Source organism: Dermacentor andersoni, chromosome 6, assembly GCF_023375885.2.
Source record: "Dermacentor andersoni chromosome 6, qqDerAnde1_hic_scaffold, whole genome shotgun sequence".
Classification (NCBI taxonomy): Eukaryota; Metazoa; Arthropoda; class Arachnida; order Ixodida; family Ixodidae; genus Dermacentor; species Dermacentor andersoni.
The window spans coordinates 183,417,479-183,445,440 of NC_092819.1; the positions used below are offsets into that span (position 1 = coordinate 183,417,479).

The following is a 27,962-nucleotide window of genomic DNA, read 5'->3' on the forward strand; positions in this document are numbered from 1 at the left end:
TCGTTTTGCAGAAATCCACGTGCACGCTCTGGCAAAAGCAGCATGTGCATGCTTAACTTGTGGTTTGGCAGAAAACAACGTGCGCGTCTACCCGAAGATGCAAGTGCATTCTTAACAAGTGGTTTTGCTCAAATGCTTGCGCGTGCGCTGAAAAACGCAGCATGGGCGTGCTTAGCACGTCGTTTGGCAGAAATCCACGTGCACGCTCTGACAAAAGCACCATGTGCATGCTTAACTTGTGGTTTGGCAGAAAACAACCTAACCTAACCTAACCTAACCTAACCCAACCTAACCTAACCTAACCTAACCTAAAGCAGCATGTGCATGCTTAACTTGTGGTTTGGCAGAAAACAACGTGCGCGTCTACCAAAAGATGCATGTACATTCTTAACAAGTGGTTTGGCACAAATGCATCCGCGTGCGCTGAAAAGCCCAGCATGCGCGTGCTTCGCACATCGTTTGGCAGAAATCCACGTCCGCGCTCTGGCAAATGCAGCATGTGCATGCTTAACATGTGGTTCGGTAGAAAACAACGTGCGCGTCTACCCGAAGATGCATGTGCATTCTTAACAAGTGGTTTGGCACAAATGCATCCGCGTGCGCTGAAAAACGCACCATGGGCGTGCTTACCACGTCGTTTGGCAGAAATCCACGTGCACGCTCTGACAAAAGCAGCATGTGCATGCTTAAATTGTGGTTTGGCAGAAAACAACCTATCCTAACCTAATCCTAACCTAACCTAACCTAACCTAACGTAACCCAACCTAACCTAACGTAACCTAACCTAACCTAACCTAAGCCAACCTAACCTAACCTAACATAACCTAATCCAACCTACCCTAACCTAACCTAACCCAACCTAACCTAACCTAACCTAAAGCAGCATGTGCATGCTTAACTTGTGGTTTGGCAGAAAACAACGTGCGCGTCTACCAAAAGATGCATGTGCATGCTTAACAAGTGGTTTGGCACAAATGCATGCGCGTGCGCTGCAAAGCGCAGCATATGCGTGCTTGGCACGTCGTTTGGCAGAAATCCACGTCCACGCTCTGGCAAAAGCAGCATGTGCATGCTTAACTTGCGGTTTGGCAAAAAACAACGTGCGCGTCTACCCAACGATGCATCTGCATTCTTAACAAGTGGTTTGGCACAAATGCATCCGCGTGCGCTGAAAAGCGCAGCATGGGCGTGCTTGGCACATCGTTTGGCAGAAATCCATGTGCACGCTCTGGCAAAAGCAGCATGTGCATGCTTAACTTGTGGTTTAGCAGAAAACAACGTGCGCGTCTACCAAAAGATGCATGTGCATGCCTAACAAGTGGTTTTGCTCAAATGCTTGCGCGTGCGCTGAAAAACGCAGCATGGGCGTGCTTAGCACGTCGTTTGGCAGAAATCCACGTGCACGCTCTGACAAAAGCAGCATGTGCATGCTTAACTTGTGGTTTGGCAGAAAACAACCTAACCTAACCTAATCCTAACCTAGCCTAACCTAACGTAACCCAACCTAACCTAACGTAACCTAACCTAACCTAACCTAACCTAAGCCAACCTAACCTAACCTTACCTAACCTAATCTGACAAGATTTCATGGTGGCAAGAAGACATATCAGACATGATGTGATCTTTCTAATTATTGTGCACAGAGTTATCAGCATGATAATTTCCTTAATGCTATAAAGAGTACCTCCAGCAAGCAGTCTATATGCTAATGCCTTTTTGCTGCTTATGGCAACAAAATCCAACATCCTTTGAAACATGCTCACTTGCTGTCTGATGCACAAAATGAAGAACGCTGCCTTCTCTAAATTTATTACGAACAAGAAAGCCACTCTGGAAGCAATTATATACATACACAGCAACACACACTAAAACCTACAAATGGGAGAAAAAACACAAACTAGGCTAACAATAACAGAAACCTGACACCAAACAAGTGTTACACGTTACTCAAGTATGCACATTCAAGATGGTCGACTCCCGCACTCCTGTGCATGCATGTGGATATGTTAAACCTCAGCTACTCTTTCTATATCATAACTATCCCCATGTTTGCGAATTTTGGTGTACAACCGCAAGAACAATGATGGCTTGACAGGTGGTTCACCTTTCACTGAGTTCTATAAGGAGGATGCATCAACTCTTCCAGCCAATGTACACATTACCACATGAAAGCAGCAGCTTATAAACAGCACAACACCACACAGCACAAATTATATATTTGCCACGTGTTATTAAACTTACATCATTAAAGTACATTAGAATTGGTGCTAAGGCTGGTGCACAATATATGCACATACTTTAAGCAATCATAAATAATGCAGGAGCTTGGAATATGATTGACTATTCTCGGAACTGCTTTGATAGTCCAAAAGTCAAGGCTTTGTTTTTGGCATCACCCACTCCAATTCGTTTTCTTTTTTTCAATTGAAGCATTGGCAAGGTTTGTGCCATGCGCATCGACCGTGATTTTTTGTTGTTCGTGCACGGCCATGACCATAATACAAGAAAATCGCCCTAGTAACGCAGTGGTTCCTGCCTACTTTTTCATATACTTTACCGCAATACATTACGTATGCTTCACCGCATATTATGACTGTATTGCGGCAAAGCTGATTTTATGGAACTGACATTATGTAACGGACCTTTTGTTCTTCTGCTGCTCGCATGAGCATAAGCTCGAAAAAGCACAAAATACAGACTTGGCTTGCTGCTGGTTGATTTCTAGCTAACATTTCGAGACGTCCACGTTGTTTAAAAAAAAATCGGTGAAGTTTCTCGCGCTCGGACGCGCTTCAAATGCAGCGTGACCACCTATAATTAGGGCAGTCATAAGCGGCAACGAAATCCACACAAGGTACATCAACTTCCACAAAGCTACTGGGCAACGCCATCAATAACTGGCACAGGGGCCACCCAGGAGCTGGCAAACGCTGCGATGACATCCACACAAACCACGTCGCTTTCCACAAAGCTATTGGGCAACACGATCAGTCACAGGCACAGGTGAAGTCCGCAAAACACTACATGGGCAGAACCACTACGGCCATACTCAATCACTTCGCCACAAGCTCTCACATTTAATGACATCAAACAGCTACAATCACTTCTCTGCAGCCACGGACACAGGCGAAGACCGCACGGGCAGAACGGAAGCACCGATTCAGAGCTCTCGTAGGATGGATGGATGGGTGGATGGACGTTATGAGCGTCCCCTTGGAACGGGGCGGTGGGTTGCGCCACCAAGCTCTTGCTACTATGCTGCCTAATATCCTACCTAGGTTAACCAATGAAAAGAGAAAAAAAAGAAAAAAAGAAAAAAAAACACTATGAACTACCGCGTCCAAACTTTCTGATCTCCTATTGCGAATTGTGCTTTTGTACGTCTCCGTCTTTTGTCGTTTCCCTACTTTTCTTCCACCAATCCTCCAATCGCCTCTTACTAATGTCTATTGCGGACCTGTTTGCTTTACCACTGCTCCCGCTGAACCCAAAGGCTTCAAGGAGGCCAGTGGTGCCTAAATCGACCGCTGGGTAGACGTCTTCACATTCTAATAAAATATGCTCCGTCGTTTCCCTAGCTTTACCGCAGCAAGCACATGCTTCTTCTTCCTTCTTATATCTCGCTTTATAGGTGCGTGTTCTAAGGCATCCCGATCTCGCTTCGAAAAGTAATGAGCTTCCCTTTGAGTTCTCATAAATGGTTTCTTTCCTGATTTCGTTTTTTCCTCTTAAGTAGTTACTCATGGCAGGTTTCTTTTCCATTGCTGCCACCCATGAGATTAATTCATGAAATTAATTCGTAGCGTTCATCGCTTTAGCGCCACCTATTTAAAAATAATATACGGAGCCAAGCCAAACCATTATTTAGCGTCTATTTGGGTGAACCTAACCACGGTGGAAGATTTATTCTTCCACCGTGAACCTAACGCTTTCGGGCCCTAAGCGTTCGAACGACCAGGGCACTATAACGCTTAACCCCCTTTCCACTCCGTCGACCGGGTCGCAGGAAATCCAATTTCCATAGAGTTACTATACTGACTCTAGAGGACAAGCTACCCATAGGCTCCATGCTAGGGTGGCCTACCCATGCATTGAAATCGGGAACCGCAAGAGCGCCGCCATGTTGCTACGCGCCGAGGTTTGCCAGCTCCTGAGACGCTTGCTAGACTTGGTGACAGTAGTCAGTTTTAATCCGGCAACCGTAGCAGCATAGCAGCATGGCGTCTCGCTTGTAGTGTCGTGATGTGTGCGTGCAGCCGTGTGTTTGGGCCACCGTTTGGGCTTTATAAGTTGGTTCTTTATTCTATGTTGCGGGACGGTGTGGGTGTGATCCATGTTGGCCGTACAGGTGGCAGTTATGCAACCGAGGGATGATCCTGTTGAAGTTTCCGGCGTTATGCGGTTTTCAGCGGTCATGCCTGTTGCAGGGGTGTCACGTACTCGACGAGGTTACGAGCTCGAAGCTGTGGTCAGATTCTTCGTTGGCGTTCCGTAATTCTCTTCGACCGGGCGCGGTATGTTGCAAAAGCCGCTTTCGCGATCTATCGTAGCGACGATAGATCGGGTTTCTTTATTATTATAAGTACTGATCCACCTGTAGGGCACATGTAGCCGACAAACGGAAGTCTCAGGAGAGCACCTGAGATTATAATAAAGCAGGCGGCACAGGAACTCCAGGGCACCCAAGGGACAGTGGGGTGATCAAAGCTCGAAGCAGAACGGTACGTAGGTTGGGGCCGCCGAGGCAGGTGTGTGCCAGGGAGTGTTCGCACGGACAGCTCCCCTGGCACGCGCAGCAGTGCCTCGCAAGGTCGAGATACTTTAAAGGCACCTGCGCCCATGATCTTTCTTTTGCCTCGGTGCAGTTAGCACGATTAATGAGAATAATATGGAGGGCATCCGGTGCAGTCGCGAATGCGTCATGGCAAATGTAGCTGGCGTCGCCTGGCGTGTGTAGTAATATCAGAGTTGGTTGTATGAACTTCATCATATTAATGCGCTTTGTTACGGTACCTTAACGGAATGGGTCTAGAGGACGGTGTTGATACATTTTTTTCGTACCGCCCTAATCCTGTTATACCCCCACTACAAACACACACACATACCCCCCCCTTTTTTTTTTTTATGTATACATACAATTCCTTGCCATGATGGATCATAGCCTCCTTTATTTTTGAAAAATAGAGGAGGCTATGGACGTATTGACCAGTTCAAGTTGTCAACTTGTCAGTAACTGTCATAGGAATGACTGTAATAAACACAATTCCACGATCGGATTGTTTACTTTCATTTTTTGTTGTAACACTGAGGACTACATAGAACTTTATTTTGTGTATGTGAGAGAAGTATGTGGATATCACGAGCTTAAGCCAATGTGCGATACACAGACAAAACATCTGCTACAACATGAACTGAATTGAGGGCCACACAACACATACGTAATTAAAGGTGCAAAATATAGGGGGAAGCTTCAAAATACGCTCTGTAGCACTGCAAAGTATAACATATATTGTGTGTGTACAATAAATGATCAAAAAAACAATGCATCAATGTCCCATTTGCCTTCAAGTTTATTATCAAGTTCAAGTTTACTGAAGTTTATTATGAGCATATGTACAACAGGAATCTACTAACACACCCGCAGTTAAGGTGGCTGTTCGAGGTGTGCTGGCTGCCTCAGCGTAAGAAAAAGAAATTGGGCGAATGTTGACACCAGTGCCACTGCTTCTTGCCTCTGACCTGCACGTGCCTCCGCGGCATCTTTGTGCACAAGTGTGCTAGCGTGGCAAACGTAGGAGTCATCCGAGAGAAAGAGTATCGTTTACATGGAGAAGTGGCTGTTCACATTGCCTGTCGCTTTCCCTCAAATGTTTCCTTGGCGACTAGGGTGACACACCCGCAGTCAAGGTGGCTGTTCGAGGTGTGCTGGCTGTCTAAACGAAAGAAAAAGAAAGAAATTAGATGAATGTCGATACCAGTGCTATTGCTTCTTGCCTCTTACCTGCATTTGCCTCCACGGCCTCTTGGCTTGCGGAGTCTGTATGAGGGAGCTTCTGTGGCTAGGCGAAGGCATTGTCGAAGGAAAAAGAAAAGGCCATTCAAATGGGGAATTATAGAAATAAATGCAGTTCTTATGTCTGTTTCTCGCACTGTTCTTGCCTAAAAGTTTTCAAAGACAGTGTCCAGAATACACCAGCACTTTAACTGCTTTTGCTGTTTACCTGCAAGTGTTGCTGTGAGATCCTTAGTATGGCTGCGTGCAGCATTGTAACACTTAGAGGAGGCATTTGACGTGGTAGCCAAAAATATAATTATCCTTGTCTGCATGAATGCTTTAAATTTCTAGATGCAGTGGTAACTATTACTATTGGTGCAAGGCCCCCCACATCTATGCGGCAAGTGCCATAGCTCGAAACTGAATTTTTCCTTTAGTGTTTCACAAGGTGTCTGATATGTCCACATTAGACGTGATCCGTTTCTTATTATTTATCCCAGTGTGGAGAGAGCATCATTAAATAGTATTTTTTTATTTTTGCATGGCTTGCTTTTTGGTTTGTTTCTGAATTTATCAAACAGCAGTCTCATGATGCTAAAGTGACTCATGATATGACAGTCATCAGCTTTAGTTTTTCAGAAAAACAACGCATTTCCTGACCCATTGTGTGCTATCCCATTACTCGCATAATTTCTCAGAGTATTCTACCTATACTGACTTGCTTGATTTCCACTAAAGAATCTTGCATCTTCAAATACCATTCTTTCCTTAAAATCATTCGACACTTCCCATAATTTCTGTACCTTGGGCTTCTGATACTCTGCATCCACCATTTTTGCTTGTTTCTGACTAGAAATGTCTTCTTTAATTTCGAGCTTAAATTTTACCTTTGGAACACACGGAAGGGCTTGCCATTGCATATCTGCATAAAAGGGAAACATGTTTCATGCGAAATCCAATTGAAGATTGATGAATGCAGCTTGCAGTGTGATATGACTGAATGATCCATAAAAGTAACTCATCTCACTTGGTAAATTAAAGCACTTATTAGTGTGATGTACAAGATACGTTACACTAACGTGGTGGCTTCTCTTGCTTATACAGCAAAAGAATCTGTGCGCGAGAAAAAAATTATTTTTGCATACCCCTTGTACACACTGATTTAAGGAAAATGAGCTGAAGCTGTCCACATAATCTACTTATTTTACCTGCGAGTATGGTCAACAAAAATGTGTCCCAGCTGCTTATAGTGGTATTTGAGATTATGTCAGTATTGCATATATGTGCCTGTTGTCTAAAATAACCGAATTTTGAAAATGCTCGCAGGGATCTGATGTGCATATCTGCAGTTTATGGGTACATGTAAAAGACTCAGCATCAAGTGCAAGTGAACGGACCTACAGGGCCGAAGTCGATCATGCAAATAGATTCGCTGCACAAATTTGTGACCAAAAAAGATATTCCACATGAAATGGCATGCAAGGAAGTGTTGAAAATATTGCACAGTTAGTAAAACGCCTACGTTATTAATATGTGGGTTGATACACTCGTTATGCAAAACGGAGGTGAGGCGTGCAGACAGGACACAAGAATAGAGTATTTACAAGCAAACATGCAACACGAGCGCCGCCCACTTCTCTACTCTTGTGTCCTGTCTGCACGCCTCACCTCTGTTTTGCATAATGAATCCTTACCAACTAGCTCAGCTTTCTGTCGTTCTAAGTCTCAATGCACTCGATTTCGTCCGCATTAGGCACTCGCCTCTGGACTACTTCGTGGCACAGAAATACTCGGCATCAGGCTGTTTTTCTGCTGTGGCCTTTGTAGAAGCATGATTGTTCAAAGTGCAACAATTAAACAGATTCTTTGAGTTGCTTGTGGCTTCGCCAGTACAATTCCGGTGCGCTGGTCCGCCTGTCCAGCAATTTCCTACTGAAGGGAAACCTGCAAATAAAAACGCCGCTCCGCATGTAGAAAAATGCTCTACTGTGACGCTTCTCAAACAATTGTGATGCCCCACAAGTGCTGCCTACTCGCGTGATATTCTCAACAAGGAGATGCATTCGTTTACTTACATGTGAAGGTACATGTCTGGGCACTTCGGGGCTTCGGTGGCACAGAAGGCACGAGTGTGCCATAGCGTCCGATGTCGACGCGCGATCGCATGTCAAACCTAAACTGTACGAAACTACTACGCATCCAAAAACCAGATTCGAAACCGAAATTCGCGTCATCCTTTATTAAATGAATGCGTAGTTCGTGATTTACATAAGTCACGGACTTACCGATTGCTTTCTGTAAACTTAATATTAGTGCACCACCTTCATAAAGCCATCAGGTATGCGTTTTTAGATGACAAAGCATAAGGTGACCTGTACTTGTTTTCAGCTCTTTCAATAGTAATTGCGCTGGCCACATTGACCAGTAGCAACAGGGCGGCGCCCTAGAGGTTCCCACTTTTCCGGCCCAGCTTTTCCTCTAGAGTTGTTCTACTAACTCTATGCCAATTTCGATGTGCTCGTGTTCATATGGGGCTCTTGCATTGCCCAGGGGGCGCTGCGAAAATGGTGCTAAAAAGCGCCCTCTGTCCTGAACTGCGTAGTACCAAGGTCGGTCGTCTGCTTCGGAAAGCACGTTTACAATAGGGACCCGCCACTTTCGGTTGTGTTGTACCACGGCTTGCAGCGAATATCGGGCGCCGAATATTTTTTCAGGGGTGGCACGCTGCGTAAAGGCAAGAAATCATGCAACGCCGAATACGTATGTGCCGTTCAAGAAACAATCGGCGAAGTTTTAGCGCGGTGTCAATCGCAAGTGAAGCGAGTCACGTACGAAGTTGAACTTCAGGTAAGGTTGGCACGCTGCCAGATTCAGGTGCACAAACGCGAGGAAATGCTTGCTATAAATGAATTCACAGCAGCGATAAGCAGACATCACGTGTGCGGAACTGCTCGAGCGCATGATCCTATACGCGCCGCGACAGCAGCGGTCTTTCGACATGCCGCGAAACGGCGGGCCTCCTACAATCTTTTTTGACAGCATGCCGCTAGACAAGTAGTTGTGCCCGCAGTGTAGCAGCGGCCGTCTGTCCCTTTAGCAACTGATAAATAACTGATGCAATGCATATGAGCTCGCAGTAACGTACGTGCGAATCGCTCTGCAGCGCGAGCACGTGCGCTGCTCGCTTGATGTATACTATAGCTTTTAATGACAGGCACATCGAACATCGATGTGCTGCAATCAGTACTACTTTGCTGCGCTGCCTCAACGTGCTGGCTTGAGGTCAAGGATGAGCACATTTAACTCTCTAACCTGTGCTGCCCGTAGTGGGGTAGTGAATTGTCACCGAATCAGCCCGACCATTTGTGGTCATTTGCACACATCTGGTCACTTCACCACTTCGCACCGGTCGAATTGTTAATTGTCGCGCTGTGGCTGGGTCTCGAATCGTGAATCACCAGCCATGCCTGCTGCTATGTCGGTCTGCCGTCGGGACTGTAGGTGCAAAAGACCGAATTTTAGAACGCAGATAATAAAGCAAGCTTCAAGACAGGCGAAGCAGTCAGCATGGCGCGAAGTTTCGCTTATCCAGCGCGACGAACTGTAGCTATATCCATCGCGCCCTACGCTCCGCTTCGTGAGGCCTTGAAAGAAAACGGTAGAATTTGATGTTGGGATTCAGGCCTTCTTGTTCATGGCAGCCCACGACGCAGAAGTAACGACGGTGACGCTTTTTTCGAGGCTGAGCTAGGTCTCTCCGGATCGGCGCAGTCGATTCCTTCTGCTTCCAGCATTGCGTCCCACGGAGAGTCCGCTTTCGTTAAACTATAGGCTGCGGCTAGCTCGCAGCGTGGTATGCGAGAAGTGACGAGCCTTTTCGCACTCGCAACAGGGTCGAAAAAAGTGCGAATCGACGCCAAACTCGGGCTAGAAACGTGCTTCGCCACAGCCAGCTATAGGGCTCAATACTACCCAAGCTGGTACTACCCAGATAACGTTTCGCGGGCCGCCACCAGGCGCCGCTACTATACCTCAAACTCCAGCGCAAGACGCCCATATAGGTCAGACCGGGCGCTGTGTTAATGAGCGTGTCAGGGAGCATGAAAAAAATGTTGAGCAAATGAAAGAGGGCCCAAATTTGCCTAAGCACATCGGGACCTGTACCTCACGCTCTTGTAAACCACGTTTTCCAGATGTGCGTATTCTTGCTCGAAGATACTAGAGCAAAGGAACTGGTTGAAGCTTATCACATAGGCAAGAAAGGCAGCTTGTGCATTAGCGAAACTTCGATATCATTATATAAGGCCGAGATGAGGTATCTTGAGCGTTGTGCGTCATGAATATTTGATCAGATGCGTGAATGAATGATTGCTCTGTGCGCATGTGTTGACTGACGGTATATATGTGCCTGCGTTCTGCAAATAAAACAGTTGCGAGTAAAAAGGCGCCCTGTCCCGTTCTCTTCTCTTGTGTGTGTCGATCGGTTTATTTGGTGTCTTCATATTTTATAATGCTTGGCATCACAGACTCAAATCAATATGACAAAGATATTTCCATCGCAATCGCGCTAAAGAGATTGGAAACTACTTGAATGGTGAAAGACTCGGTGCAAAATGAAATTCACTATGCTGTCTTTAGGTATCCAAGCTAACCTTCATGTAGCAACCACAAAAAGAATCAATGAGATGAGTTTCAGTACAGCTGGTTACATTCTTCAAGAGCTGAATACGTGCCTAGAGGCAGAATCATCTGCAATATTTTGTTGCTGCACAAAAATATGTAATTTTCTACAGTGGTCACTGATGTGCCACTTTGCACTGCCTGTGCGTGATTTTAATGGAAAAACTAAAATTTTCAACAAGTTCTTACAGTACTTAAACTGGTATAAAATAGATTCTGGAAAGTTCATTTAACATTTTATGTGTGTTAAGGCATAGTGCAACTTGCTACTGGTTTCCATTATTTCTTCAAGTGAATTGGATATTCTGCTGCAGTTCATTGCACAATCAGTCCAATTATTAAATTTAAACTTTCAAGTGTCCACTGTTCCAAGATAAATACTTCAAGTCTACGTAGATGTAAAATTTTTCAACATTAGTGAGAGGCATGTGAAAAGGCAAACAGAAGGCAGAAAATTTTATCGGCTCAGTGAAATTTTCTTTTGAATGCTATTTTCACATTTAGGGGCTGGACCCTTGTGCTTGCAGCCTTGTGTATGTTCTTCTAGCACTAGGTGGGCTCCAATTCAATCTGATGGGAAAAACAACAGTTGTCTATGTTGTACATGCATTGCACTGACAAAAGTAGACTGCAAGTTTGCATATATTGCAAGACAAGGATGCCTAAACTCACGACTGAAAAACTGAGACCATTATGTGAAGCCGTATAAAGCAATAAAAATGATATGTTCCATGTGAAAATATGATTGAACATGAGGGTTAGCCTTGCAAATCACGAATTTATGTTTAATGAAGATAAGCTTCTAGTGGCTGTGCATTATGGTATTCCTGAAAGCCAACAGACGGGTGTGCAGTGAAACCTCGTTAAACCGTAGTTGGCCGGAGCTCGGAAAAAGTATGTACTAAGCGGTAGTACTGCTTAACCGAAATAGCATGAGGTCACCCACTTACCTGTGAAAAGCGGAACTCAGAGAGAGTGCGACGAAAAGGGAAAAAAACATGCAGTTATTTACTTCGTGCGACAAAAGTGGTATTTTCGTGTGATGCTGCGGCGGCCAAGCAGTGACGACAGCGGCCTCAAACTTACTGAAGCTGCGAGTCAGCTTTTCAACCAGCCCCCTCTTCTCGGCAAACACTTGCATTGCAGATTCCTCATTGGCGTTGCATATTCTCCACGTGGGTGCAGTAGCGTTGTGGAAGTCGCGGGGCACCTTTTCATTGCGGGGTGCTGTTCTCGTCACGACGATTGCATTCGTGCAGCTTCTGCCACTCTCGGGCCTGAATCGCCCGTGCTGTCGCTTTCCGTGACATCCTTATCACTGTCGCTAGGCGACACTTCGGCAAAGCAGAGGCAACGATGGCCAAAAGTCGAACCTAGCAGCCGACATCTCTTCGCGGTCGCAGCAACTTCTTCACGTCCCAAATGCCACACACTTTAGTCAACAGTAAACCCATGTAGCGTGCCAGTGCCGACTTCGTGTCATGTTCGACAGCACGAATCATGTCTAATTTTTCTTCTATGCTGAGCACCCGACGTCTTTTTTATCCAAGCTTCAGCATGACTCCACAACACTCTCAGGGACGGCGCCGAAATGATGATCTTGCTTCGCGCACAAACGCACAGGGCGCTTGGAGGCCGTTGTTCAGATCTCCAAGGCTTGTTGTTCTGCCGGGCTGCCCGATGGAGGCGATGCACCACGGTGCTTGCGCAACGAAAAGTGAAAACGCTAGGTGTTAACTAACACGTACGCAATTACCTGGTACGGTTTATGCAGATACAAAACCCATTATGTTCAATGGTCACCGAGTCGGCGATTTGACTTTGCTACTTTTAAAACGAAACTACTGTTTAAGCAGGTTTGGTTTAACGAGGTTTTACTGTATATAAATTTACATTCGCACCGAATTTATTGGCTCGACTCCCATCACTGTACATCCCAATGATTATACAAGATTCAGAAGTGAGATGAAATGACAGGCAGTGTGTACGGGAGTGTTCACCTATGCCTTTGCTATAATATCTTGTGCACAACTATTTATATATCACACTTTAATGAATTTACTTCAGTGGATGTACTTTTCTATATCTTCATGCCTAAATGTAAGCAGGCCTTGTGCCACTCCCAGTGGCTCTTGACAGCCTGATCCTACCCCATTTTCCTAACTGCCCATCGTGTATGTCTGTTTTCATATAAAACATTGTAATCATCTGTGTGTGTTCGGCTAGCAATGAATTTAATGGTTATTTCTCGCACAGTTAAAGTAGCCAGCAAGAGGGTACACAGGGCAAAAAGCTGCTTTGATGCAGCTTGAAGACTGTCCAGTGCCGGTAATCACATTACAGCATTTTGACAACAACTGAGATCTCGACCTAGCTTCGTATAGGGCCAAGTGCTAATGGGTCGAACAGAGCCCAGCTGGGCTGGGTCAGGCCGGGCCAGAATCTTTCGGGCCCGGGCCAATGCGTGGCACTTTAAGGCTCGGGCCTGAAAAAACCAGCACGTGCAGTGCTCTAGCCTGTCGAGACCTATGGGTTTGCACTGTCAACCATCACCACAGTATAAAAGACATGTACAAAATTCTGGAATTAAAAGCCTGCAGAGCACCTTGAAATAAAACAGCGCGAAAAAAAATGAGGGCGGATAGAACGAGAGAGTAACGCCACAAGTGTTGTGTCTCTTGTTCTATCCATCTTTGTTTATTGTGCACTTTTTAATTCAAAGACGAAGCATTACCAACTTGCCCAAGTTGCAGTTTTATTGCATGTAGAGCTTACCTCAAGCAGGCTAGGCGACTATTTGTCACCGCCCCATTTTAAAGAGGATGCCAATAAATCACCACCATCGAGGACTGACACCACAGCCAAACAGTCGGTTGGGCATATTGTGGAAGTAATCTGTGCATCACCTTTTCGGGGCTGCCGACTGTGCTCGACGTTTCCCTTTGCAAACACCAAAGCTCCTATCTTTAAAAAATGCAAAAACAGTTTTAAAAAAAGCAAGATTTCTAAAGCCTTTCGTATCTTTACATGCAGGGATGCATGCTTCCTGTAGGTAACAGAAACAGAATATCTGTCGTGCTGATCCTTTTTTTCCTTTTGATGTGTATTCCTTCCTCATGCGTCTATATATTACCACTCGGTTGTCAGAGCTCTGTTCCGTGGTTCTTTTGCTGTGCTGCACAATTCAATGTTGTTTAAGAAGGAAATTGCTTTTGTGCAGAATCTACTGTGAACATCTGCAATTTTTCAGACTGGCTTTTGCAAGCATCAGCGACTTTCACTGTATTCCTCCTCGATCATTGCCTTCGCCATATGTTACCATTACGTGCACAGTTACAAAATAAACAAGTTGCAAGTCTGCTCACCATTGGTTTGTCCATGTGTTTTTTTTGCAATGTTGCACATAGCACAAGAAGAAATATATGAGCACTCTTTGTGTAAATCATATGGGAATGGAAAATGGCTGCAGTCGTGCCAAATTGACTGTGCTAGCTTCGCCACTTCAAGCTATTTATTGATCAGTCAAAAGTAAACACCTAAAGGTGAAGGGCTAGGATCTCATTCGCTGCGTGCCTTCTGCAGCCTCACAGCAACATTTTCCCAGTTGGCAATGTCCCAGATGGCCTTGACGTAGTCTGGTCGCACATTCTTGTACTGCAGGTAGTATGCATGCTCCCAGACGTCTATCGTAAACAAGGGCACCAGTCCTGCGAAGAGAAAGCCATGCATCAGTAAAGGACAATTTACTTCAGCGGCACTCTAATGCCATGTTAATTATACAAAGTGGTAAAATCTCCAACAATATTTCCTCAATCTTGTGCCGACACCACCAAGCAGTCCACATCGCTTCAAGAAATAAACCTTGTCTGCTTTGCTCTGCAAAGAACGAAGTATTATATGATAAGTAGGGGTGTGCGAATGCAGTCGAAGCCACTTATAACGATACCTGTTTGAACAATACATTGGCTATAACAATGAGAAGCTGCTGCACTGTCAACTTTTGTATGCTTTCCATGGTGAAATAACCCACTTACTACAATGCCCCAATGCCACACTATCGGTTATAACGATGAAGCCTGGCTGCTGGGTGGCCAAGCCAAAAGGTAGTGAAATGCGAAATTCTTGACAAGAAAAAAAGAAAACGAGAAATTTGAGGTGCTGGACAATGGGCTGTTGCTCCAACAGCTGCAGCGCACTCTTTTTCCAGCCATCTCCGTGCTCTCTCCTGTCCCCCTTCCGCCCCTCCGAACACAAATGGGCTGTGCCCACAGTTTTGCGCCACCCCACCCTTCGAAACACAAATGGACTGCACCAACTGCGTTGCTCGCAGATTGCTTGCATGTTGTCCGCTGACTCCTCATTCAGTGCACCTCTTCAAACAGCTTAATCACTCGCGTTCGTCTTTGTTGGTTGCATCAAAATCGTCCCTGGCCATGCAGTTTCTCAGCCTTGTTCGACTCGCCGCTGAAACGGAAGATGGCCGATTCGCCTGCTGATCATCGACAATGCACCACGTTGCCGGTGAAAAGCGCACGGCCATAGATTGGGAAAATAAGTGCTTCTCACTGATGAAACGATTGTTGCAAACGTGCTTGCATCAGATGGTGACGGCAGTGATGATGCAGTGATGATGCAGTAGGGCATGCTGCCTCAATGTTGTCCTCAAAAGAGGCCTGGCAGGTGATTCAGTCTCTCCGGGGCTTCGTTTTCACGAGGAACACTACGTGGAGCACCTGGATGCTTTGGAGAAGGATGTCGGCAAGCTTCGCGTAAAAGCATGCAAGGCTGACGGACATAGGGTTTTCACATGCAAGCCAATGAGAAGAACGTGGCAAAACACTTCGAGATCTCATCTCAGCGTTTCTTCTGTATTTCTCAATCTGAGAGGCTGCCATAGCAGCCTTCTCGCAATTTTCAAAAGGCCCCCTTTGTACACCAGGTACACCAGGTACAAGGATGCAAAGCTACGGTCTTGAGAGACACGGGAACCAATACCATTTTAGTGAGGAGGAGCCTAGTGCCACCAGAAAGCATGACCAGCTATTTTAAACCAGTAATCTTGGTAGGCAAGTCCATTAAATATCTGCCAGAGGCACGGATTCAAATATCAACACCCTTTTTTACAGGACTAGTTACAGCTAGATGTGTGGAGGACCCATTTTATGATTTGATAGTGGGAAATTTTTTGGAAGCTGATGACACAAGTATCATTGATAATGATGATTTGTTGTGTTTTATGGCGCAAGGGCCAGGTATGGCCAAAGAGCGCCAAGCCAATGGTAATGAGATCAAAGTGAAACGTTAAATTACAAGTAATGAATGTTACAGGGCTGTAGAGGGGCCTAAAAGACGGTTACTGCAAAATGCGTAATAGCTACATGTAATAAAACTATGACTGTAATTATGAAGTGTGGCAAGGACACGAAACAGGCAGTATAAAAGAATTACATCGTGATAAAATTGGTCATCTCGATAAAAAATTTTGAAAAAGCACTACTGCCCTAACAGAGACCTTGAAGCGCAAGGACCTGAAGGTGTGTGCTGTCCAGAACTACTATCAAAGCCGCATCCTCAAGAAAGGATGTGCTACGATACTATTGGGCTATTAACATGCAGAACCACATCACTCAAGAAACCTAAGACAGCTTTGGTGCTAAAAAGAGGTTCCTTACCAAGAAACATACCGGGATGGAGAGGGATACAATACCGGTATGCTAGGGGAAAATGTTTCCTTCTTTCTCTTTCGGCTTCCCGAAACTCCACGAGGACGTGGAGGACGGTGAGCCTTTCACCACATCTACCACAGGTAGGAGGTTCGTTGCCAGTAAGCAGAAAATTGTGAGTGCCATATGTGTGTCCTATTCTGAGTCTACAGAATAGGACATCAGTCTGTCTTGTTTTTGTAACGGGGGCCCAGAAACCTATCCTTGGTTTAATCAAGTGGAGCTTATTATTTGCTTCATTGTCCCACATGCGTTGCCAGTAGCTTCACAGTTTCGTTCGCAAAAAAGGCTTGAGGTCTGTGGCAGGAATAGCAGTTGTGGTATTACCAGCTTGAGGTGCAACTGATGTGGCCATTTGGTCGGCCAGCACATCACCTTCAATGCATCTATGACCAGGGACCCAGCATATTGTCACATGTCTACGAGACGAATAAATATTGCACGAGAGACAGTAAAGCTCAATGAAAACATTATTTTTGTGTTTTCTTAAGGACATTAGTGCTTTTACAACACTTAACGAGTCTGTGAATATTATCGCTTTCTCTAGCTTTAATTTGTTTATGTGCTTCACCGCAGACAGTGCTGCGTATGCTTCTGCAGTAAAGATGCTTGTATGGAGGTTCAGTACCCCTGCTTCAGAGAAAGAGGGTCCAACAGCCGCGTAAGACACACCAACATGCGATTTCGACGCATCGGTGTAGAATTCCGGACAACAGTACTTCAATTGGAGTTCATGGAAATGCATTCTTATTTCGAGCTCTGCTGCGTATTTTGTAACTCTTACAAAAGATATGTCACATTGTATCACCTGCCAATCCCAAGGCGGTAGCTGCTTCGCTGGAGGCATCAAGCGGTGTTCGAAGAGTGGAACATCCATTTCCAGGCTAAGCTCTCTCACACGGAGTGAGAAAGGCTGTCTCACAGAGGGTCGATTACGGAAGAGTGCAGTACATGTTGAATCATTAATAGTTTCACAACACGGATGTTCAGGATTAGAGTGTACTTTAAGGAAATATGTGAAGCTGATGTAAGATCTCAGCAGATTGAGTGGCCACTCGTTCGATTCTACATACAAGCTTTGAATGGGGCTAGTTCTGAATGCGCCTGTGGCCAGACGGATACCTAGGTGGTGGACGGGATTCAGCATCTTTAGTGCAGTCAGGGCGGCAGAGTTGTACACTATGGCACCATAGTCTAACCGTGATTGAATGAGGCTCTTGTAAATATTCATTATACACTTCCTATCGCTACCCCATGTTGTGTGTGATAGTATCTTTAGTAAGTTCATAGTTTTTAGACATTTAGTTTTGAGATATTTTGTGTGTGAGATGAAAGTAAGCTTAGAGTCAAGTATTACACCTAGAAATTTCTATTCTTTGTTAACAGGTATTTGTTGTCCACCCAGTTCCATGCACGGGTCTGGAACCAAGCCTCTCTTTCTTGTAAAGAGAACACATGTACTTTTGTGGGGGTTGACTTTAAATCCATTTTCGTCTGCCCACTTAGATATCTTGTTCAAACTCTGCTGTACTTGTCTTTCGCACACTGCAAGATTACATGATTTAAAACCTATTTGTATGTCATCTACGTACACTGAATAAAATATAGCTGGAGGTAATGAAGCGCGGAGTGTGTTCGTCTTAATTATAAAGAAGGTGCAGCTGAGCACACCTCCTTGGGGTACCCCAGTTTCCTGTATAAATGGCCGTGAAAGTACATTCCCGACTTTCACGCGGAATGTACGGTTGGACAAATAGGTTTCTATTAGGGTGAGCATGTTGCCACGGATGCCCATTCCCAACAAGTCCCTCAAGATCCCGTAGCGCCACGTTGTGTCGTACGCCTTCTCCATATCGAGGAATACGGATAGGAAATATTGTTTATGTAGAAAGGCGTCACGAATGTTTCTCTCAATGCGCACAAGGTGATCGGTTGTGGACCGCCCTTCTCTGAAGCCACACTGAAAGGGATCAAGCATTTGCTTTAATTCCAGGAAATGTATGAGCCGCCGATTAATCATTTTCTCAAACAGCTTACAAATGCAACTTGTGAGGGCTATCGGGCGGTAACTTGACGTCAACGAAGGGTCTTTACCTTGCTTCAGAATGGGAATAACAATCGCTTCTCTCCATGCAATTGGAAGATATCCAGCCGCCCAAATAGTAATAAAAAGTGCAAGTATTGACAGTTGTGTGTCAGTGTGTACGTTCTTAATCATGTCGTACATTATTCTATCGGGTCCCGGTGCAGAGCTGTTGCATACGGTCAAGGCAGAAAGGACGGTTGTACGGTGCGTTTTGTGGGGATTTCCGCTCAAATGCCTTACGTTCTTCTATTTGTCTGTACTTGTTGAAGGATTTTGAGTAGTGTATGGAGCTTGACACATGCTCAAAGTGCTCCCCTAGGGTGTCTGCCTGTTCTAAGGTATTCCCTTGATTGTTCACCAGAGGCAACGGATTTATTTGCTGCCCTTTTACCTTCCTTACGCCATTATAAACTTTCGCCTCCTGTGTGTACGAAGTTATACCTGAAAGGAACCTTGCCCAGCTTTCTCTCCTAGCCTGACGTCATATTCACCTTCCCTGCGATTTTATGTGTTTAAAATCAATTAGATTTTCCGTATTCGGCGATCTGCGCAATATTCCCCATGCCTTATTCTGCCTTTTCGTGCATTTCTACAGTCATTCCACCAGGGAACACGTCTTTTAGGTGAACCACCATTCGATTGCGAGATGAACTTTTCAGCAGCATCACAAATAAAAGCGGTAAAATATGCGACAGCATCGTCTATACTAAAATTGTTTATAAAATCGGGTGATAAATGAGTTGATTCCTTAAAATGCTCCCAGTCAGACTATGCTAATTCCCAAATGGGAAGACGGGGAGGGTTGTCATGCTGCGTTATTAAGTTTAAAGTTATCGCGAAGTGGTCACTTTTAAATGGATCATTCATTACATTCCATTCCAGATGAGGGAGAAGGGAAGCGGAGCCTATTGCTAGGTCAATGGATGAATATGAATTGTGTTGAATGCTGTAATATGTTGGTTCCTTCTTATTAAACAGGCAGGCACTAGAGGTCAGAATAAAGTTTTAAATGAGTCGGCCTCTTGCGTCGCAATGTGCGTCTCCCCACAGTGTATTGTGGGCATTAAAATTGCCCACAAGTATGTAGGGTTCCGGGAGCTGTTTTATGAGGTTATAGAAATCGGCTTTTTGGAGGTTATAGCTTGGGGATCTTCTGCAGCGGTGGCGTAGAGGTAGAACACCCGCCTCGCGTGCAAGAGGTCCGTGGTTCGAATCCCGGTGCCGCGCAATTTTCCACCGTATTAAAAAAAAAAAATCCGTGTGGTGATAAAAATTGCATAAACAGGCCTGGAGTGTGGCCTGATCCCGGTGACCAGAACCGGTAACACACTCCCTCACCAGAGCAGGATTGGCCACAACCTCCTATATGAACGCAACAATCAAACCCCGGCCCTCAGTCCCCAGCAGCTGCGAAGCAACTGACCACGGCGGCGGTCAGACCTGCGACGCTGCAGAGGGTGCTAAGAATCCCTGGCTCTGGACAGGCCGCCATTGGAATATGAACCTGGCAACGTTTAACGCTAGAACGTTATCTAGTGAGGCGAGTCTAGCAGTGCTATTGGAGGAATTAGAGGGCAGTAAATGGGATATAATAGGGCTCAGTGAAGTTAGGAGGCCAAAAGAAGCATATACAGTGCTAAAAAGCGGGCACGTCCTGTGCTACCGGGGCTTAGCGGAGAGACAAGAACTAGGAGTCGGATTCCTGATTAATAAGAACATAGCTGGTAACATACAGGAATTCTATAGCATTACCGAGAGGGTGGCAGGTCTTGTGAAACTTAATAAGAGGCACAAAATGAAGGTTATACAGGTCTACGCCCCTACATCCAGTCATGATGACCAGGAAGTCGAAAGCTTCTTTGAAGACGTGGAATCGGCGATGGGTAAAGTCAAAACAAAATACAGTATACTGATGGGCGATTTCAATGCCAAGGTGGGCAAGAAGCAGGCTGGAGACAAGGCAGTGGGGGAATATGGCATAGGCACTAGGAATAGCAGGGGAGAGTTATTAGTAGAGTTTGCAGAACAGAATAATATGCGGATAATGAATACCTTCTTCCGCAACTGCGATAGCCGAAAGCGGACACGGAGGAGCCCGAATGGCAAGACTAGAAGTGAAATAGACCTCATACTCTGCGCTAACCCTGGCATCATACAAGATGTGGATGTGCTCAGCAAGGTGCGCTGCAGTGACCATAGGATGGTAAGAACTCGAATTAGCCTAGACCTGAGGAGGGAACGGAAGAAACTGGTGCATAAGAAGCCGATCAATGAGTTAGCGCTAAGAGGGAAAATAGAGGAATTCCAGATCAAGCTACAGAACAGGTATTTGGCTTTAACTCAGGAAGAGGACCTTAGTGTTGAAGCAATGAACGACAATCTTGTGGGCATCATTAAGGAGTGTGCAATAGAAGTCGGTGATAACTCCGTTAGACAGGATACCAGTAAGCTATCGCAGGAGACGAAAGATCTGATCAAGAAACGCCAATGTATGAAAGCCTCTAACCCTACAGCTAGAATAGAACTGGCAGAACTTTCGAAGTTAATCAACAAGCGTAAGACAGCTGACATAAGGAAGTATAATATGGATAGAATTAAACATGCCCTCAGGAACGGAGGAAACCTAAAAGCAGTGAAGAAGAAACTAGGAATTGGCAAGAATCAGACGTATGCGTTAAGAGACAAAGCCGGCAATATCATTACTAATATGGATGAGATAGTTCAAGTGGCTGAGGAGTTCTATAGAGATTTATACAGTACCAGTGGCACCCACGACGATAATGGAAGAGAGGATAGTCTAGAGGAATTCGAAATCCCACAGGTAACACCGGAAGAAGTAAAGAAAGCCTTGGGAGCTATGCAAAGGGGGAAGGCAGCTGGGGAGGATCAGGTAACGATAGATTTGTTGAAGGATGGTGGGCAGATTGTTCTAGAGAAACTGGCCACCCTGTATACGCAATGCCTCAGGACTTCGAGCGTACCGGAATCTTGGAAAAACGCTAACATAATCCTAATCCATCAGAAAGGGGACGCCAAAGACTTGAAAAATTATAGACCGATCAGTTTACTGTCCGTTGCCTACAATATATTTACTAAGGTAATTGCAAATAGAATCAGGAACACCTTAGACTTCTGTCAACTAAAGGACCAGGCAGGATTCCGTAAAGGCTACTCAACAATAGACCATATTCACACTATCAATCAGGTGAAAGAAAAATGTGCGGAATATAACCAACCATTATATATAGCTTTCATTGATTACGAGAAAGCGTTTGATTCAGTCGAAACCTCAGCAGTCATGGAGGCATTGCAGAATCAGGGTGTAGACGAGCCGTATGTAAAAATACTGAAAGATATCTATAGCGGCTCCACAGCCACCGTAGTCCTCCATAAAGAAAGCAACAAAATCCCAATAAAGAAAGGCGTCAGGCAGGGAGATACGATCTCTCCGATGCTATTCACAGCGTGTTTACAGGAGGTATTCAGAGACCTGGATTGGGAAGAATTGGGGATAAGAGTTAATGGAGAATACCTTAGTAACTTGCGATTCGCTGATGATATTGCCTTGCTTAGTAACTCAGGGGACCAACTGCAATGCATGCTCACTGACCTGGAGAGGCAAAGCCGAAGGGTGGGTCTGAAAATTAATCTGCAGAAAACTAAAGTAATGTTTAACAGCCTCGGAAGGGAACAGCAGTTTACAATAGGTAGCGAGGCACTGGAAGTGGTAAGGGAATACATCTACTTAGGACAGGTAGTGACTGCGGATCCGGATCATGAGACTGAAATAATCAGAAGAATAAGAATGGGTTGGGGTGCGTTTGGCAAGCATTCTCAGATCATGAACAGCAGGTTGCCATTATCCCTCAAGAGAAAAGTTTATAACAGCTGTGTCTTACCAGTACTCACGTACGGGGCAGAAACCTGGAGGCTTACGAAAAGAGTTCTACTTAAATTGAGGACGACGCAATGAGCTATGGAAAGAAGAATGATAGGTGTAACGTTAAGGGATAAGAAAAGAGCAGATTGGGTGAGGGAACAAACGCGAGTTAATGATATCTTAGTTGAAATCAAGAAAAAGAAATGGGCATGGGCAGGACACGTAATGAGGAGGGAAGATAACCGATGGTCATTAAGAGTTACGGAATGGATTCCAAGGGAAGGAAAGCGTAGCAGAGGGCGGCAGAAAGTTAGGTGGGCGGATGAGATTAAGAAGTTTGCAGGGACAACATGGCCACAATTAGTACATGACCGGGGTTGTTGGAGAAGTATGGGAGAGGCCTTTGCCCTGCAGTGGGCGTAACCAGGCTGATGATGATGATGATGATGAGCTTGGGGATATATATATCGTACAGACAGTTACCAACTTATTGAAAAGAATCCCTCTAATTGACACTGCCTCGAGGGGCGTTTCTAAGGCTACCTGGTGACAAGCTACGCACTTGTCTGCAAGGATTGCTGCACTGCCGGACAAGGTGTTAGCCTCAACACGGTCCTTGCGGAAAATGATGTACTGTCGGAGGAAGTTTGTGTGTTGTGGTTTTAGGTGTGTTTCCTGTAGACACAGCGCTTTTGGATTGTGTTTGTGGATAAGCTCTTGCACATCATCAAGGTTTCTAAGAAGACCTCTGACGTTCCATTGAATTATTTGTGTATCCATATTGGAAGTCAATAGGTGCTGTGTGTACAGAAACAGAAGTAGTGATTATGGAAATTCATCATCATCATCATCATCATCAGCCTGGTTACGCCCACTGCAGGGCAAAGGCCTCTCCCATACTTCTCCAACAACCCCGGTCATGTACTAATTGCGGCCATGCCGTCCCTGCAAACTTCTTAATCTCATCCGCCCACCTAACTTTCTGCCGCCCCCTGCTACGCTTCCCTTCCCTTGGGATCCAGTCCGTAACCCTTAATGACCATCGGTTATCTTCCCTCCTCATTACATGTCCTGCCCATGCCCATTTCTTTTTCTTGATTTCAACTAAGATGTCATTAACTCGCGTTTGTTCCCTCACCAAATCTGCTCTTTTCTTATCCCTTAACGTTACACCTATCATTCTTCTTTCCATAGCTCGTTGCGTCGTCCTCAATTTGAGTAGAACCCTTTTCGTAAGCCTCCAGGTTTCTGCCCCGTAGGTGAGTACTGGTAAGACGGTATGGAATGGTAAGACTGGTACGGTATGGAAATTACAGAGATTAAATTACAGAGCCCTTACGAGGCCCTGTAATCGGGGTTTTGCCCTTTCTGGAGCGTTCGAGGGAGCCTCGCCACTCCTTAGGCGTTTGGTGCGCCTTCAGGACAGGTGTAGTGTCCATTGCCTCTAGTGAGGCTCCGGACATGTGCTCTTGCGAGCGAGAGGTTACCAGAGAGAGTCCCGCCTTGGAGGGCAAGACCCCTGCGCCCACCAGCCCGGAGGTCGATGGGGCTCCCTGAGGGATTTGGCTGCGCCAGCTGTTGCCAGCGCTGGAAGGGGCCGGGGAGGCTGGGGCAGCCTCGGCTGCGCCGACCTTTGGGGTCGATGATCCCTCATTCTGGGTTGACGGAGCAGCGCTAGCTGCAACCGCCACGGGGGCAGATGGCGTAGCTGCCGACTCACTGCTTGTGGGTCGGACTGCCGCCGGAGGCCGTTGTGACGCTGCCCCCTGACGCGCCACTTCGGCAAAGCTTTTCTTTGGCAGGTATGCTACCCGCCTGCGTGCCTCCTTGAATGAGATATTTTCTTTCACTTTGATCATTACGATTTCTTTTTCTTTCTTCCAGGATGAGCACGACCGCGAGTACGCGGCGTGCTCCCCATCACAGTTTACACAGTGGAGAGCGTTCTCACAAGTTTCAGTGGTGGGTTCTTTGGCACTGCATTTAGCACAAGTTTGGCGGCCTCGACAGCCCTGCGAGCTGTGGCCAAAGCGCTGGCATTTGAAACAACGGAGTGGGTTTGGCACGTACGGCCTAACATGGAGCTTGATGTACCCGGCCTCGATTGACTTGGGCAAGATACTTGATCCAAAGGTAATTATTAGGTGCTTCGTCTGAATCTCTTTACCATCCCGCCTCATCTTAATTCTTCTGACATTGATCACATTTTGCTCACTGAAGCCCTCCAGGAGTTCCGCTTCAGTCAGCTCAAGCAAATCATCATCCGACACAACACCACGGGTGGTGTTCATTGTACGGTGCGGGGTTACTGTTACGGGGGTCTCCCCAAATGACACTAGTTTCGGTAGTTTCTCATATTGTTTTACATCGCGGAGCTCCAAGAGGAGGTCACCGCTTGCCATCCTCGACACCTTGTAACCTGGACCAAAAACATCAGTCAAGGACTTTGACACATGGAACGGTGAAATGGTCCGCACTGGTTTGTCCGTCTTTTCAGAGTGAATAACGTGAAAGCGGGGGAAGTTTTGGATATGGCATCCGAAAAACTGGAATAAATCTTCGGTGTGCCCTCGTTTCTGAGGGCGATCAGGAAGTTTGGGGAAAGAAGTTTCCATGAAAAGATGTATACATTCGGCAACAGCGCCGACCGCCCACCACGGAGCCCAACGAGGGGACGTGGCAGAGCTTGCATACAAGTCTGCGCTACGCCAGTCGTACGCCGTCTCTATAACCGAATATGGTGTACCCAAGGTTGGATAGCCACGCAGGGTTAACCCTTGCCGCCAGGAGAAAGGAAGTAAAAAGAAGAGACGGAGACAGGAAAGGTAAAAAAGTGAGAGATAAAGACGAAGATTCAAGGAGACAGAGACAGGAAAAGGCGACTGCCGATGTCCTCCAGGTGGGTCAGTCTGGAGGTGCCGTCTATGTGAAGCCAAGGCCGAAGAGGTGTGTTGCCTCCGCCGGGGGGCCTTAAAGGTCCTAACACCCAGCATTGGCTCAACCCCCAGGATCCCCTTTTCCCCAGACACGGCTAAGCCGCGCACGGCTACACGCGGGAGGGTACAACCCTCATGTGCTCGGGTACGTGGCGTCGCCACACACCAAACGTCTGCTGACGCAGACGCCCCTGCGGGGCACAAGTATCTTTGACTACTTGTCATTTGCACTGGACAATTTTGATTCTCAAAGCGATATCAATACCATGTGGCAATCGTTCAAGCATATTATTTTCCATTGTATTAGCAAATTTGTGCCGGTTCGTAAAAGAAAGAAAAGTTAACGGAACCCTTGGATCAACTGGGACATCATCCAACTAAAACGTCGAATAAGCCGCCAGAGACTGAAAGTAACAAAAGACCATGCAAAAATAACTGAGTTGTCTGCACAACTGCGTTCTATGATAACTGAAGCCAAAAGTAAATATTACAAAGAAACATTGACAGATTTCATGAGGTCGTCTCCCGATAAATTTTGGCGTCACATGTCAAAAAAGGACAACGAGTCGCATAGCATTGTAGTTGATAACACTGTAGTTACTGATCCTGCAGTGATTGCTTCTTCTTACAACGAGTTCTTCCAGTCTGTGTTTTCAGCTCCATCGCAATCCAGTACTGAATCCATACTCTCCCCATCGCTTCGCTCGGAAGAGATGCCAGACGTTGAAGTCTCATATGAGGGAATTGTAGTTCTTCTACTAAACATTGACGTCAAAAAATCAGTAGGCCCCGATGACATACCCAACGCATTTCTGCGCAGGTATGCGGAATGGGTTGCGCATTACTTAAAGATTATGTTTGACGCATCACTTGCGGAAGGCCGAGTCCCTGATGACTGGCTTACGGCAAAGGTTATACCTGTGCACAAATCTGGAGATAGAAAGCTAATTGAAAATTATCGTCCAATATCGCTGACCTGCGTTTGCTGCAAGCGCCTAGAACATGTTGTAGCGAAGTCAATTTACACGTACATCGAAAATGCTAACTCATTCTTTCCCAACCAACACGGATTCCGACAGTGCCTTTCCACAACAACGCAGCTTCTTGGAACAATCCATGACTTTGCCAGCGCATTAAACAATAAGAAACAGATAGATGCCATCTGTCTTGATCTGTCGAAAGCGTTTGACAGAGCGGTACATGCAGAATTGATTGTGAAACTGACTAATATGGGAATAAACGCGAAAATAGTACAATGGATACCCGCGTACCTCCGGGGCAGAACGTAGAAGTGGAACACACTAAATCAAAGCCGTTGAACGTAACGTCTGGTGTCCCACAGGGGTCTGTCTTAGGTCCTGTACTACGTTTAGTATATATTAATGACATTTCCTCTGCAATTGACGAAGGAATCACGGTGCGACTTTTCGTCGATGATTGCTTACATACAAAAAAATTAATAGCACTGAAGATCAGAAATTGCTCAGTGACGCTCTTAGGGCTATAGAAAAATGGTGTGACAAATGGAAAATGAAAATAAATGAGAGTAAAACTGTTGTATTGCGCATAACAAACAAAATAAATCATATTTTTGACTTTAATTGCACAGTGAATTCTTCGGTGCTTTCTACGGTTGACGTGCTGAAATACTTGGGCATACATATATCTGCGAATTTAAGCTGGTTGAACCATGCTACAAAAATATGCCACACTGCGGAGAAGAAGCTTTGGTTCTTGTGACGGAAATTGCAGTTAACCTCACAGTCAGTAAAACTAACAGCTTATTTAACGTACGTTCGACCCACGTTAGAATATGCCAGCATAATCTGGGACCCTTATCAGTCCGGGTTAATTGAGAGACTGGAAAGAGTTCAACGTCGAGCAGCAAGGTTTATTCTATCGCGCTATTCTCGCACAGATTCAGTCTCCGAAATGCTCGGTTTGCTGAACTTTCCTACGCTCGCTGAACGCAGGCGCATAGCTAGGTTAAAGTTCTTTTTTCTTCTGACAAAAAAACACATTCAACATCAACAGCGAACAGTATTTGATAGAAAGACAAGGTAGAACACTACGGAAAAGCAAATATAATACTTATCAAATACCTCAGATGCACATTAACGCTTACGCATTTTCCTTCTTCCCAAGAACCCTTAAAGAATGGAATGAATTACCTGTGTTAACGCGAGACAGCATCAGTGCGGAAGAATTTGAGAAAAACTTAAAGCAACATTGAAAGATGTACGCACGCACACTTGCTAACCCTTTTCTTTTTTTTTTCTTTTTTTGAGGGGGAGGGGGTGTATAACCTCTTTTATTACCACTGCATTTATAGTCATATTGATCTGAGTATCTGCAGAATATTTCGCTTATGTATCTTCTTTATTCGCTTAGTTCACCTATTAAAACAATATTCATGTACTGCCTTAGTCATGTACTGTACTAATTCCCGAAATATTGCTATTGACTTGTTTTGTTTTTGTGCTAATGTATTATTGTAATGCCATGTATTGTACTAACTGAAGTGCTGCTTTGACCCACCCTGTAATGGCCAACAGTATGAGTAAATAAAAATCTACCTGGGGTGAGGAAGGCAGACGACCCTGACCCAAGTTGGAAGAGGATATGGAAGGACGTGGAATTGAAAGAACAGTCAAAAACTCAT

At 45.5% G+C, this 27,962-nt stretch overlaps 1 protein-coding gene and 1 long non-coding RNA gene across 4 annotated transcripts in view; both read right to left on the minus strand.

The window, feature by feature from the left end:
- Positions 1-5,552: 5,552 nt before the first annotated feature.
- On the minus strand, positions 5,553-8,230 carry LOC129382800 (uncharacterized). Of its 2 annotated transcripts, XR_008610836.2 has the most exons (3): positions 8,071-8,230; positions 6,002-7,939; positions 5,553-5,933 (listed from the first exon to the last, which is right to left on the minus strand). It is a non-coding gene; the product is annotated as an uncharacterized lncRNA (long non-coding RNA). The 2 variants fall into 2 exon arrangements; XR_008610835.2 differs by lacking the exon at positions 8,071-8,230 and having other exon boundaries at positions 6,002-8,061.
- Positions 8,231-14,168: 5,938 nt separating this feature from the next.
- Sod2 (superoxide dismutase 2) overlaps positions 14,169-27,962 on the minus strand; it is a 155,402-nt gene continuing 141,608 nt past the window's right edge. For both annotated transcript variants that reach the window (XM_050172386.3, XM_055067016.1), the window contains exon 5: positions 14,169-14,382. In XM_050172386.3, coding sequence (XP_050028343.1) covers positions 14,234-14,382 — 149 coding nt within the window. In that variant the 3' untranslated portion in view covers positions 14,169-14,233. The remainder of the gene's footprint in view (positions 14,383-27,962) is intronic.